The sequence below is a fragment of the Python bivittatus genome, unplaced genomic scaffold (genome assembly GCF_059951505.1).
Source record: "Python bivittatus isolate LINGU-HERP-01145 unplaced genomic scaffold, Pbiv_v1 ctg000700_np1212, whole genome shotgun sequence".
NCBI classification, from domain to species: Eukaryota; Metazoa; Chordata; class Lepidosauria; order Squamata; family Pythonidae; genus Python; species Python bivittatus.
In genome coordinates, this window is record NW_028277098.1 from 63,413,464 (window position 1) to 63,428,282 (window position 14,819).

General features: G+C 39.1%; 1 protein-coding gene across 1 annotated transcript in view; it reads left to right on the forward strand.

Annotated features, from left to right (window-relative positions):
* The first annotated feature begins 3,864 nt into the window (after positions 1-3,864).
* IKBKE (inhibitor of nuclear factor kappa B kinase subunit epsilon) overlaps positions 3,865-14,819 on the forward strand; it is a 44,569-nt gene continuing 33,614 nt past the window's right edge. The window contains exons 1-7 of the mRNA XM_025171883.2: positions 3,865-4,034; positions 5,462-5,716; positions 7,421-7,536; positions 9,471-9,611; positions 10,112-10,241; positions 11,564-11,745; positions 14,114-14,274. Coding sequence (XP_025027651.1) covers positions 5,692-5,716; positions 7,421-7,536; positions 9,471-9,611; positions 10,112-10,241; positions 11,564-11,745; positions 14,114-14,274 — 755 coding nt within the window. The 5' untranslated portion in view covers positions 3,865-4,034; positions 5,462-5,691. The remainder of the gene's footprint in view (positions 4,035-5,461; positions 5,717-7,420; positions 7,537-9,470; positions 9,612-10,111; positions 10,242-11,563; positions 11,746-14,113; positions 14,275-14,819) is intronic.

Sequence of the window (14,819 nt, forward strand, 5' to 3'; positions counted from 1 at the left end):
CCATGGTACCAACAAATCTTTCAGGAAAGTTCTGTCTTCAAGATCTGCTGGAAGGATGCCAAAGTAGGTTCTGCCTAAAACTCAGAGGGGAAATTGCTCCATAAGGTGAGGGCTACCACATAAAAACATGGCTTTCTGACAACCTTTCTTTTCATCTCATGAGTATAGGGCATCCTGATTCTCTCCCTTAGAATGAGTATATTAGATGAACAGTTCCACCTCAAATAGGTAGTCTTGAAAGTCCCAGGGCACCAAGCCATGTAGGACTTTAAAATTTAATGCCAGTACTTTCATTTGCACCTGAAAATCTATCAAAAGTCAATACAATGTATGCACCAATCTTATATGGCTCTTGACCATCAGCATGTGGGCTGCTGCATTATCCACTAGCTGCAGTTTCTGAGTGTTCTTCAAAAGCAGCCCCATGTAAAGTGTGTTGCAGTAACCTATTTTGGTCACGATAAGGATAATAAAGGTGTAAATCACCAGAGCCTCAAGATAAGGCTGCAAGTGGTGCACTAGCCAAACCCAGGCAAAGCTCCCCTGGCCACAGCATTCACTTCTACATGCTGCAAAAGCCAAGTTATAGACCTGCTTCTACCAGGGAGAATGACATTTCATCTAGAGATAAAACTAAAGCTAAATGAGAATCAGATACATGAACACCAACACAGGTTGGTTAGGGTTAACCCTCAACATATTTCATCCCAACCAGTCCCTTTTAGCCTCCAGACAATGTGTCAAGACTTCCATGGCAACTCCAGCCTGGCTCAAGCTGGAGGTATACAACTGAGTATCATCAACAACTGATAATACCTTACCCTAAACCTTTTGATGACCTCTAGCAGTTTCATGTACATTTTAAAGAGTAGAAGGGAGAAGATCAAGTAACCTACAAGGGAGCACCCATTAGTTTGACTTCTCTTCCCCATCAAAACCAACTGGAAGTATAGAACACTATTTCCAACTCCCAACCCAGAAGAATACCATGGTTGATTAAATGCTGAGAGCTCATGAAGGACTAGGAAGGGTGTACTCCCCACTGAAGTCCCAATAAAGGTCATCCATCAGAGGGACCAATGTTATTTTCATCTCAGATCTAAGCTTGAATCCCAATTGAAAGCAGTTGCAATAATCTACTTCCTCTAAGGCAATTTATAAATGAAGTCCCACCACATTTTCAACAACTTCCCCTCCTTCCAGTAAAACACACACACACACACACACACACCAGGATGAGTTTTTAAAGAAAATATATTTAAGTACAAATCACTCTATAAAATACAACCCTTTAGAAGAAAGAAGAAAGAAAAATAGTTGTCCCCTCTTACTATATCAGCTAAGTATGGAATCATTGAGACAGCCAACTTGATGCCCATCAGATTACAATTCCCTGATCCACCATGCTAAAGTTCCCACAAGATTCATTGGATTCAAATCCCAAATCATCCTCCTATCATTTTTGAAACTTCCAAGAGAAGTTGAAGAGATACTGAAGAGATTTAACTGGGACTGCTGCTCTGTATTATAAACCTTCGCTCTTAGGAAAGTTTCCTCATCCATACAGTGCAAAGTGTGCATGCAAATGTTGCCCAGCTACCTTCCAAAAAGAGCTGGAAGAAATCTATTTGAAACTTGAGAACTGCTTCATAACTGTAGACAATACTGAGCCAGACTGAGCAACTTATCTGATGCTGTATAGAGCAGCTTCCTCTCTGTACCCCTTTTTTCATCAAACAATGAATCTGATTTTTTTCATTCAGCACATTGGATTCTTCAATCTGAAGTCTGCATTCCACCTTTCCCAAACAGGAGCAATGAATGATTGGCTTTGGCATGCTTCAATGTAACCTGTGATTCACTCTCTTGGTGATACAATATGAACATGAACAAAGGGCTACCTTATTGGCCCACCTTCATTTGGAGTGGGAGTAATTGCTCCTCACTGCTGTGGTAGTGTGGTATTATTCCTTGACCTGATTTTACACCATACTGGGCATCTGAATTGAAGGTCAACATCCAGCGACTGCTTTACATCTTTCAGGTTCTCAAGGATAGTCTATTCAATCCTCCTCCTCCAACTCTTAAGTCTGAAGTCAAGCTGCCACCTTGTGGTGATAGCGTATCTTTTTTCTCTTTTCCCTTAAAACTGAAAAGTGGGAACTGCATTTTCTAAAGAAATCAAGCAGGAAGTGCTCCCTAAGGTGATTTTAATTCTTCATTGAAGGTGTTGCTATAATCTCTGGATGAAGAGATAAAAGATCTGAGATCAGACATGCTAAATGCTGCACTTGAAGAAAGCCCAGAAGAAATGAATTGCAGAAATAAATACTATTGATCAGAAAATAGCTTGAGGCCCTGATTCTGACCTCTCTGACAGTTTGCAAAAGTCCTGTCAGAATCTGAGCTAAATGTTATCTGAATATTCGGCTCAAGTGAAACCAAATGCTTAATTCTTTAAACAAAAGTAGTTCTTGGCATCATCAACTTCTTTTATCATACATTCCTCTAGTTAACAAAGGGTATCCTCAGTTTTGACATTTCCCAACTCTAAAATAGAAAACTTTCAAGAATGTTTTTTACATGGCTAATTTCATGAGAATGTCTCAGCTTGGGCCCTCCAGCTCTGCTAGGTCCAGGGCTCATCACCTGCAGGGCTGTGTTGTCTATGGAGAATGGGAACTGTAGTCCAATACATCTTTGTTACTAATCTATAGGTTGCATTTGGCTCACTTTCCCAAACTCTCCTTTCTTCCCGTGTGGATGATGTCCTGCTGTCTGGCTTTACTGTTAAACGGTAATTATACTGTTAAACAGTAATTACTGTTTACGGTAATTATAGGACATTTTATAGATTTTGTATGGAATTTTTCTCTGGATTCTGCTCTACCCCGATATCAATTTTTATTTGATCTTTAATTTCAGCAGCTAGCTGAACAGCCACCTTCGGAATTGCTTTTCGTTCCCTTGCTAAGGCTTATTTAAAAAAAACAAAAGAAGAAAGAAGCGGGCAGATAAATTAGAACGATTTGTTTTCAAAACTTTACGGAAATAGGAAAGCGAAAGATTTGGCGCGCCGGTGCTTGCCAGCACGTTCTTCTCCTTGCCTGGAAGACGAACCAAAACCCCAAACCTTCCCTCGCCCTCTCAACCGAACGTATTCCTTTAAGAGGAAGAGACAGCCGGAAGTCGCGCTGGGGAGGCGCAAGCCTCGCACTGCTCGAAAGTCCGAATGGGGCTGCCCCGGACCGGTCCCGCCCCGTCCCTTCCCTTCACCCGCAAAGCACGTGGGGCTTCCAGGGCGCCTGGTGGCCGGTTCAGGCGGACCGTCGCTGCTCTTGAGGCAAAGGGTAGATTTCAGGTGAGCCTTTACTCAACCACCTCTGAAGTAGTTATTGAGATGCCAGTGGAGAAGCGAGGGGTGGGTCTGCGCAAGTGGGCTGGCCGTGTCCTGTGGTGGTTTTGCTCCTTTCTGCAAGCCCCCTTTGAAATGTGTGAATGTCGTTCCTTACCTGCGAAATGGACACTGAAACATTTTAAATATATGGGGTGGGGGCAGGAGGCGGGGGGATATTTATTTGTTTAGCAAACTTATATCGCCGCCCATCTTGCGAAACGTGATTCGGCGGCATGCAACAAAACAGACAACTAAAAGCAAATATAAACAACTATTGAAATTAAACATAAATAAAAACCAAGGCTCTAGGAGAATGGACGACATCCTAAGCACAATACAACCATCTTGCAAGCTCCCGGTCCCCCCAAGGTTGTTGGAAAAACATGTTATATATATATGATGCAGCAACTTGCTTATATAAACAAAACTTTTCTTTGTGATGTCTTAACTTTATACAGAACATTCAAACTGAAAGCTGAACCTACTTTTAAGACTGAAATGTCCCTTGGTCTACACAGCAGAGAAGACTGGGTCTATTGGTTTAATTGAAGTTGTGTAAAAATACCTTATCATAGTCACAGTTATTGGTGGGGCAGGAGTTGTTGTGAATTACTTTCCTGCTGGCCCTCATAAGGAGGTAAAAAGTTTTCTTAACATCACTAATGAAATGGCTGTGTTGAAGCAATAGTTTCCAAGATCCATTGCATTCTATGATCATTAGAATAAAATACTAAGTATCTGAATTCACATATGACACAAAGCTATGATTTGTTTTAACCGTGGCTCATTGAAAAAGCCAAGATTATGCTAAGATGACCAAACTGACCACATTGTGGCTTGGAGTGATGTGTGAACCCAATCTTTTTTTTACTTAAACCCAGCCATTGTGGATTCCAGATTGTGATAAATGAATATATCATAGTTCTCAAACTTTCACTAATGGTAACTTGTTTTGGACAGTTAATGCAAGAATTGCAGATAGGTTTGGCATTTCCTTTGTTTGCAGATGTTCTCTAAAAAGTCACAGACTGAGACAGATGCTAACAGATGTGAAGGGAGTAGACCTTTTCAAATCATCTAATGCTGTTTATGTAAATGAACATATGGATGGACTTTTCTGGATGCAAGATAGGGCCCTGTCCTGAGTGTCAGTCTTCCTCTCAGAAGGGAAAACCTTGGATCAGGGATTCTCAACTTTGGCCCAACTCCAACCCTCTCCCCACAAATGACCACCACAACTATGGATGATTTCGTTGGTGTTTGCTTTGGGCAGGATTAAATATAGCACTTTCAATCAGTACATTTTAATCTTTGTCACCAGTTCTGAAACTTGCAGGGCTGTAACTGCCCCCCCCCCCCGCCGTTGGCTTGTCCAGGGAAAGTAAGGAGCAGAGGCCAGGGTGAGTTTCAACACTCTCCCATGTTTCTGCACAAACCTGACCAGATTTTTTAAAAAATGTGCTCCTCTGCCTTAGATTGACCCACAGTTTTAGTACCTGTCTTCATTGTTGCCTCCTTTGAAAAGGAGGAGGGAAATGTTTTGGACCTGACATGAGCACAACAGCAGCTCTCGGCTATTCCTCAAAGCAGCTTGGCTATTTTCAGCTTGAAAAAAGATGCAGCCACTTTAAAAATTGCACTAAATGATGAGTAGATTTCTTAAATGCTTGCTTCCAAATCACTTTTGAAGCAAATACAGCACAAATCACATCTCTGGAACTGTTGCATATTTGATATAAGAATAATAATTTAAAAACTAAAATTCCATGTGTAGCTCTGGATTTGGAATGGCATTATCAGAATGTACACTGAGAGTACTTAACAAAAATTAAATTATTTTAATAACTATTCAGGATTGTTTGCAGATGCCTGAAAGCATAAACATTAGTGTACAATGTTTGTCTGTGAAACAGACCCTGAGAAAGTACTACACTGTAGGAGATCTGGTGAGATAAAGCTGTAATTATGATTTAGATTCTGCAACTCAGGAAATCTGCTTTTCTTTAAGTGGGAAACATTGCATTTCCTCTTTCACTTGCTGTTTTGCAATCATTTGGTTTGCAGCATTTGCAAAAGGCCCTCGCCTCTGGTGACTCCACCTTGCCGCAAGCATTTTGTACCGCCTTTGATTCAGAAGTCTTCACCATTGATTAGAGTACAAAGTGTTGATGTACCTCGACAAAGCTGCAAATGAATGTTTCTCAATGGATCCAAAATGAAAAGATCAGAAGGAAAGCAAAGAAAAAAGTCTCACAGTGTTTCTTTGTCTGCTTGTTTAGCTTTGCTCTCTGACAATGAACAAGCAGTGCAGTGCTAAAGGTCTGTGTGATTCTTCCCATGTTCTAAATCAGAATAAACATAAATAAAATAAATAAAATAAATTTACTGAATAAACAATAAGTCATTGTGGAGTAGCATAACCCAACCAATAACTCTGTTAAATTAGGTTAATGTTTTATGTACCATTCTGGCAGTCAGCAATAGTGTGCTAACTAATTCTTGATCTTCCTTGCCCTTTTCTCCACCATTTCTGCTGTTATTAAAAGTTCTTTCATTTCAGCTTCTTTTTTATTCTTATCCACCTCCTTTATCCAAGCTGCATTCTTGTTGTATTTCTTTGGGTTGTCCCATAGCTATGCCCAGAATTGCACTGTTTCTTCTTTGTCAGGTGTTGACCAGTTCATTGCAGTCTCTCCATTGATGGATTGGTAAAAACATTTCTGATTCAACTGAAATTGGAACTGAAATCTGCCTATAGTGTGCAATTCAAATGTATCTGCTGATCTTTTTGGCTGTGGTTGTTATTTGTTGTTTTATTTCCAGTGCTGCTTTGATTTTCCTTGTTTCTAGGTAGTACTTCTTGATCAGATATTCTTTGGTCTTTTTGTTCTTCACCTTCTTTTCTTTCATCTGTTCTAGCTTGCTTGCATCTGATCTTAGCATTCTAATCTTATTTTCCAACCTGATCTTCTATTTTGGTGGTGAACTGTTTGGCTTTTTTTCTTGTTTGTCGATTTTGCACCCAAGGTATTCAGTTATAACTGCAGCCGTGGTATATATTAGTTGGTTGTTTCTTGCAGTGAGCTGGTGCTTGTGTTTGATATTACAGTATTGGCATTGTTTAATATTTGTGCTAGCTGTTTCTTTGTAACAAGCTTCAATGCAGGCAACCTTATTCTGTTGTTTTTGTGCTGTTCTAGGTGTTCAGTTATTCTTTGTTTCAATTCCTCTTGTTTTTTAGTTAGAGGGCTTTGTTCTTTCTGAGGAGAAGGCATAGGAGAGGGTGCCTGGTTTGGGAATGAAAATGATTCAGTAGCTATGCCAGCTTCCTCTACTGCCAAGTCCTCCTGGTTTGCCTCTACAGAGCTACTTCTGGCAAGGCTTTGATTTCTTTGTCCTGGGTAGACCTTTGCCGTTCCTCCAATTCTACTTCTGTGAATGCTTTATTTCATATTATAAATTGACGTTGATCTGCTAGCCTCTCTTCTGTTATTTCTGATTCTGGATGTTGTTCTTTCCAGAACTGGTGCATTCTTTTCAGATATCCTTTTCGTGTTGGACTTGATTTGTAATACCAGATCATTATTTCTTTGTTTTCAGTCTTTGTATACTTGTGATGGGTAAGGAACTTTTCTTCTAGTAGTCCTGCAGCTGCTGGCCCTGGCTGCTCAGCCAACAGTCCTGAGTCCTGTAGCCCACTTGTCACCAGATGTCCCGGAACTAGAACACTTAGCACAGTCCTTGTTGACCTGGGCAACAACTGATATGGTATAGGTTTCTGTAAATTACATCTCACCATATTGTTTATGGGAGATACATTCTTTGTCTGGCTCCTCTGATGAGACCTTATGGTATGGTCGAACCTCTGGCATAGTTCTCATCCTCCTTGGAGCATACAAGCCCCACAACCACGTCAAGGTAGTGCCTCATTAGGGGATTATTATCATTATTGTTATTATACCTGACCGAGCTTGACTTGTACTTGCTACTGACATTTGAAATCTCCTTCTATTCCTATTGCAGTTAAAAAGCCGACCACAATTTTTTTCGCCATGCAAAGTACGCTGAACTATTTTTGGAAAACAGAAGATGTTCTGGGTCAAGGTGCCACTGCCAGCGTATACAAAGCTCGCAACAAGGTGATCTGGCATGTGTTAACTGGGATGTTCTAGGGGTTGATCATTGCACTCATTTTGTTGGTTGCTTTATTTTCACAAAATATTACATGGAGACTAATTATAAAACAAGACTTAGACCTGAAATGTAATACATTGCTATAGGAACATAAATACATTTTTGCAATAAGTGATTTAAATCATACATCCCAACTAATTACTTTCAGATTTCATCTCCCATAATACCTCAGCCAGCTTGGGAGATCCACAGATCTGATGGATGTAGTTTGGGGAATGCCAACTTCTTTTAGATTTATTTTTAATATTGTTCACTACCCAGAGTCATTTTAAATTGGGTAGATTTAAAAATTGAATTAAATTAAACTTAAATACTAAAGTAGATTTTTACAGAGCTGCTGTAAATGAGGCATGTGATAAAGTGAATAGGTCTGACTTACTGTACAGAATGTTTTGTGTGAAGGGTGATTGCTGAATAAGGTAACAATGGTATATGATGGAAATAAAGCTTATTCTTATTTGTGTTAGAATAAGTGGATTGCTAAGCAAGTGGTTCAGCACTGATCAGGGAGTTAGTCATACGCGATGTCTCCTTGGTTGTAAAATGCATTTATGGATAATCGTACAAGGAATGTTTGTAGTGATGGTACAGGTGTGTTGGTTGTATATGTGAAGATTCATGTACCTATACAGTGCATGAAGTTGGCTGAGAACCCAAATGATTTGCAGTAAATGTTAGATTGTATGATACAGCGGGTAGAATGGATCTGCTGATGTGGCCAACACAGTTGCCTTTGATAAGGAAAATGGAAAGAATGATTACAAATTATACATCAGTGGTGAAAAACTAGAGCAAAGTAGTAGAATTTGTGTAGCCTGTTAACATTTTATGTTAAGATGGGAAAATGGATGGAGAAATTTTAAGACATGGAGATGCTCATTGAAAGGTAGTGGGTAGTATGTGTTCTGTTGTGAGGAAGGAACGTTTGTCAAAAGATACTGAAATGACTGTGTGTGTTACATGGAAGGCGGAACTGGGTATGTCAGGAAAAACATGATACTAAATTGAATGCCATGGGAACAGGCTACTTAAGTCTGTGTGGTAATATAAGAAGAGATGGGGTCAAGAATGAATGGATGCTGAATGAATGTGGACTGAATACAAAAGTAAGTGACTAGTATGAATGAAGTATGTTAAGGTGATTTGTTCATATAGAGAGAATGAAGGTGGGTTGAATTGTACAATAAATATATGAAGGAATATTGAATGGACTGAGAAAGGGAAGACTGGTAAAATAATGGTTGGATGGAGTTAATAAGATAGACCCTCAAAAACAAAGAGGTAAGAAATTTAAGGAACAAAATACCATATACTGCCTGAACTGGTGTATGAAAGTTAAGGATGGTTTGCAAAGGTAGAATACTGTAGAATAAATGCTACTATTTAACTATGTCTTATAATTTCTGATCTTATGCCTTTAGTTTCTTGGCTTACTATTTCTTATTCCCATTTGGTGCTTTGCATAATATTGGTTATCCTAAAAAAAAAAATAGCATGAAGGGGGTGTGTGTGTGTGTATGTGTGTGTGTGTGTGTGTGTATATATATATGCATGCATGCATGCATGCATGTATTCCTGTCGGTGGCAGCTATGTTCAGGAAGGCCAGATATACATTGAAAGGAAAAACAAATTAAGATTTATTTATTTATCTATTTTATTTATTTATGTGATTTAGAGGCCACCCAGCTCCAAATGACTCTGGGCGGCTCACACTTTAAAAGCAAGAAACAATAAAAATAAAGAAGTAGGTATGAATTGTCCACTGCTTGTTTGGAGACGCCAGTCTCTTCCTTCAGGCTTGTACTCTGTGGTGTCTTGCAAAATATAAAACAGCTCTTGAACCTTTGTTTATGTCTGTTTCCTCCATTCCCATACCAGAAATCAGGAGAACTGGTTGCTGTCAAGGTCTTCAATAATGTCAGTTACCTGAGACCTCAGGAAGTACAAATAAGAGAGTTTGAGGTGCTAAGGAAGTTAAACCACCAGAACATTGTCAAACTCTTTGCTGTAGAAGAAATGGTAGGTTGGTCTTATTCTTTAAAATGGGGGTGGAGCGATTGATATCACAGTAATGGTATAATAGCAGTAAAGTGTAATGGAGCTAAATCCCACTAAAATGTACATGTGCATTTAGGAGCAAAAATCATGATTTAAACATATACTATTACAGATTATGGAAAGCTAGTCTGTAAAAAAGGTTCAATCATATATTTTTCCACCTGCCTTTGGGAAAAAGAGGTCCAGTCCCAGAAGAGCTCTATTATCATCACTGGTTCCATTGATAATCTAAAAAGCTCCCACTGCCAATTCCACCCACACACCAACAGTCCAATGAGGAAGTTGGCCTGAGAAATAATGACTAATTCAAAGTCACTCAAGGTGCTTCATGGTTTCCCATAAGAACCCCCTAGCTGTGGATTCATAGCCAGTAAAGGAACAGAAAATGCAAATAAGGATAAAGTGAACAATTGAACTCATAATAATGGACTTTAAAGCTCCACTCTCAAATTCAAATATAGGAGAGCAATAAACAGAAGGTGCTGGTAATGGAGTACTGCTCAGGAGGGAGCTTGCTGAGCCTTTTGGAAGAACCAGAAAATGCCTTTGGGTTATCAGAAGCAGAATTCCTCATAGTGTTATGCTGCGTGGGTAAGTATCAGAGATGTTCATGGCAATGGGACTAGGAGTTTTGGTGTCCCTAGCACAGTCCAAAAGTGCTAACTGACCTGATCCTTTGCAAAATGCCCACTGTGCAGATTTTGAGTTATCCTGCTGCTTTCCCCCCGTAATGGGCTCATCTGCATAGTTGAGAACAACTTCTGAACATCATGTCTCTTATGAGAGGTAGCTGTTCCAGGGCCTTAGGTTTCTTCCTTTCTTCTTTTCTTCTTTCTCTGGGGAACCTCAGGCCTGCTGATACCTACTTTTCATGCATGAGTAATGCCCTTTAAACTTCTGTCCAAACATTTGAAACTGAGGACAATATAAGACACGTTATTGAAAGACCAATGGATTCCTTTGTTTGATTTGAGGTTCCCTCAGGTCTTGCTGAGTTGAAAAATTCATGATACTCATTTTGTAAAGAGTCTGAGCTCCAGTTTTGAGAAAACTTAAAATCTCTGGACTTTAATATTAAAAACTTTAATATCTGGAACCACACATTTACCATACAGGTAGTCCTTGACTTACAGCCATTTGTTTAACAACTGTTCAAAGTTACGACAGTGCTGAAAAAAGTGAATTATGACCGGTTCTCACACTTACGACTGCCCCGTGGTCATGTGATCAAAATTTTGATGCTTGGCAACCGACATGAATTTATGACAGTTGCAGCATCCCAGGGTGATGTGATTGCCATTTGCAACCTTCCCAGGGGGCTTCCATCAAGCAAAGTCTATGCGGAAAGCCGGATTTGCTTAATGACCATATGATTTGTTTAATGACTGCGGCAAAGAAGGTCACAAAATTGGGTGTGACTCAGTTAACTGCACTGTTTAGCAACAAGTTCCTGTTCCAATTGTGGTTGTAAGTCGAGGACTATCTGTATCTGTGTATATGTTTTGTTTACATATTTTGATGTAAACAATTCAAGTTCAGTGTGACATTTTTAGTTTAGATTTGCTTTTTAGGAGGAGGAGGTGGAGGAGGAGGAGGAGGAGGAGGAAGAAGAATGTAGCTAGCCAAGGATTGTCTGAACTGGATCAAAACATTACGGGGGGGAGGGGAAGATATTCACAGACATTGTGTTCTACATATTTGCAACAGGAGGAAACATTCCATTAATGCTACATTTTGGCTACTCCTCATATGGCTGAGATTGTGGTTTTGAGAAACAGTTTGAATCCAGGTTATTTGATGTTACTTTCTATAGTGAAAAAGCTGGTCAGATGATCTTGTTGCTTCATCTACAAAATTCAAAACCCTTTCACTCCTTTTAAACAAAAGCATAATTTAAACCTTTCCCTTTCTAGTAGCTGGTGTGAATCATCTGCGTGAAAATGGAGTGGTCCACAGAGATATCAAACCAGGAAACATCATGAGGCAAACAGGAGAAAATGGACAGAGTATATACAAATTGACAGATTTTGGAGCTGCCCGAGAACTGGATGATGATGAAAAATTTGAATCAGTTTATGGGACAGAAGAATATCTTGTGAGTAAAGCAGAATGCAGGACTTTTTAACTAATAAAGACTGTTTTTGTAAAGTGTTTTTGTAATTCTGGGGAAAAAATACAACTGCAGATGTAACTCAAAGCTGCCTTATTTTTCTGCTTATAGTAAAGAAATGCAATCATCACAGAAAAGAGCTTAATTGATTTCCAGAGTGAGCCTAATAGGTTTTTCTCCCCCATAGAAATAGAAATTGAATGGAAGTAATCATCTGTTCTATTAGAACTGTTCTGGCAGTCATCTAATACAGTTGACTAGTGGGAGGCAGAAGTAATTTTTCCCAAGCACCTAGTTAACCTATAGAATGCACTGCTGTGAGATTGAAAATGGATCTGATAATGAGAGTTTGATAAATTCATTGTGAATAATACAAACATTACTTTTTATTATGATTATGTACTACCAGGTTGAGAAGCGGTATGCTTAATAAGAGATCTAATTGGAATTTGAATTTGCAACTTTGTAATCTAATGGGTAAAGCCTGAAGACCGCAGATTTATTATTTTAACAAAAAATAATTTAGTTTACTAATAGTCTTTATCCAGAAAAGATGTTATGAAATAAAAAAGACACAGCAGTAATTATAATCTAGAAAATAATATCACATATACTCAAAAGGAGAATGACCCTGAATTTAAAATGATGAAGGAAGAGTAGACAGAAAAAAATTATAAACACAACCCTAAAATCTATGAAATACCCCTCTCCCATCTTAAAAACCTTGGCTGCTTCTCTCTACTGAAATCAGTCTTGGACATGTCTTCCTTCTCCATAAATGTGTCTATGGGTCACCCACATATTTGTTTATGTATTTCTCTCAGAAGCCAAAAGAGACAAAACCAGAACAAAAATGTAAATTTCAGAAGTACCTATTAACATTAATAAACTGTAAAAGAAGGTACTCCAGTTATAAAATTAATTGTGCCCCCATCTGTATAGACTCACCATTCACACTATCATTCACAAACCATTTTCACCTACAGAAGATAACAAGGGTACACATACACATTCCCTTCCCTCCTTTTAGGAGAAACAGGAAGGAAAGAGGGACATGAAGGGGTGAAGGGAAGAGATAGCTGCACTGAGTAGGGATGGAAGAATATGGAGTGGCAATGAGGAAAGAAGAAGATATAATTGGACAAGGAAGGAAAGAAAGTAAAGAGAAACACCATTTAGATATTACAAAATGATAAATTCAGTCTCTCTTAAGTACTTCAAGGACATTTAACTTTCCAGCAGCTATGCCTACAGTTATTTGCAACCCTCAACCTTTCTTTGGTTTTCAATAGTTTCTTCTATTATTTTCAGAGAATGTAACCCCTTCAATTCACATGTAATGTTTGGGGGGGAAACTGCTGGGTAAATACAGTTCAAATAGTTTAAGACAGGTTTTGTAATTACATTGAGAATGCAATCAAAAGTAATATCACATGGAAGACTAGATTGGCAACTTCCTTCTAAAATTCCCTCTAGCTCACATCTTGGCTATTTTAAGCTGTTCTGCAAGGACAGTAGTTGTACCTTGTTGGGGAATCAAGCTGATTTTTGCAGTATCTTTCTCCCTCTGCTCTTTCCGTAAACAATTTTATGATGTATATCCACAAAACTCACGGACTCTTCAGAGATGGCTATATCCATCTGACTATATCTGAGACTATATTAAATATTATGGACAGAGCTGCTACATAAGACTCATCTACATTTGTCTTCTCTTCCATAAACCAGTCAGACTACTTCATGTTTTTTGTTTGGGCTACTTTCAGGAAACGGTTTAAAAATAATAGCAGCCTACTTCTAGCTCATAGTGCTTTATTTTTCAGGTGGAATCGTGACCCAAGTAAAGAAGTATCTATCAGATTTAATGAATTATGTTATTCATGAAATGGACACAAATGAACATAGAGATACATTTCCAAAGTGATGTTGTTCTCCGGTTGTTGCTGCATTACATTTTTCATGTGTTCAGATTATGCATATATGTCATGACAACAGCAATTCCTTTTAGAAGTTGCTGAATAACAGCTTCTCACTCATGTCATGTCTGCTGAGAATTATTGGGGTTGGAGTTCAATAAAATCTAGCTTCCCATCCGGATCCTACAGGAAGCATCCCTCCTGTATGCAGGACTGTGGAGAACGCCTCTTCAAACTATATTTTCCAGAGTTTTTAATAAATTACTAGGGAAATAACAGGAATCTCCTTTATAGCTGATTAAGCAGTTAATGTAATTGATCAACTGAATGCTATTTTAGCATGTTTTATTCCATAATTTTGTAGTTTTAAACCAGATAATTAATTAATCCTAGTGCTTAAGCTAAAAAGCAAAATATTTTTATTTTTTTACTTGCAGCACCCAGATATGTATAAGCGAGCAGTGTTGAAGAAGCCCCAACTAAAGTCTTACGGGGTGACTGTAGATTTGTGGAGTATTGGGGTAACTTTTTATCATGCAGCCACAGGTCATCTCCCATTTATCCCTTTTGGGGGACCTCGCAAGAACAAGGAAATCATGTATGTATATTGAGTTGCATTTTTGAGAAATGGCTTTGTCTCAAGAGTAAAGCAGTATTGTGCATGGAGGGTTATATTATTCCCTTTGGAAGGAGAGCTTGGAGAACATTAGTGTGAGCCCTTCCTTCCCTTTTTCTCTCCCTGTCTCCCTATGGGACTTTAAGGTGGTGGGAGTGGCTGTGCTCCAACTAGAAGAGAGGGCATCTTCCGCACCTAGGGGTAGCTATCTGTGTGAGTGGGGAGATCACAGCTGTGTGGGAAAGCGGAAGGTTGTTGGTGAGAGAGGAAGAAACAGTGGGACAAAGTTGGCTTGGTGCAGCGTGGGAAAAGTGGGTGCAGAATTCAAAAATACTAACGGATGAAAGGAGAGTGGCAGACAACCAACAGCCGTTGTTAACCAACAGCAATGATAACAAATCTCTCTCCTCCCAGCCAAAGGCAGTGAGATGCTAAAGTGCCTGCAGCAGTTCAGGATGGCAGCAATCAGTTCTTGGCTGAAGTCACTAGAACATCAGCCAGGAACAAACCCAGCCAAACCTAAGGTG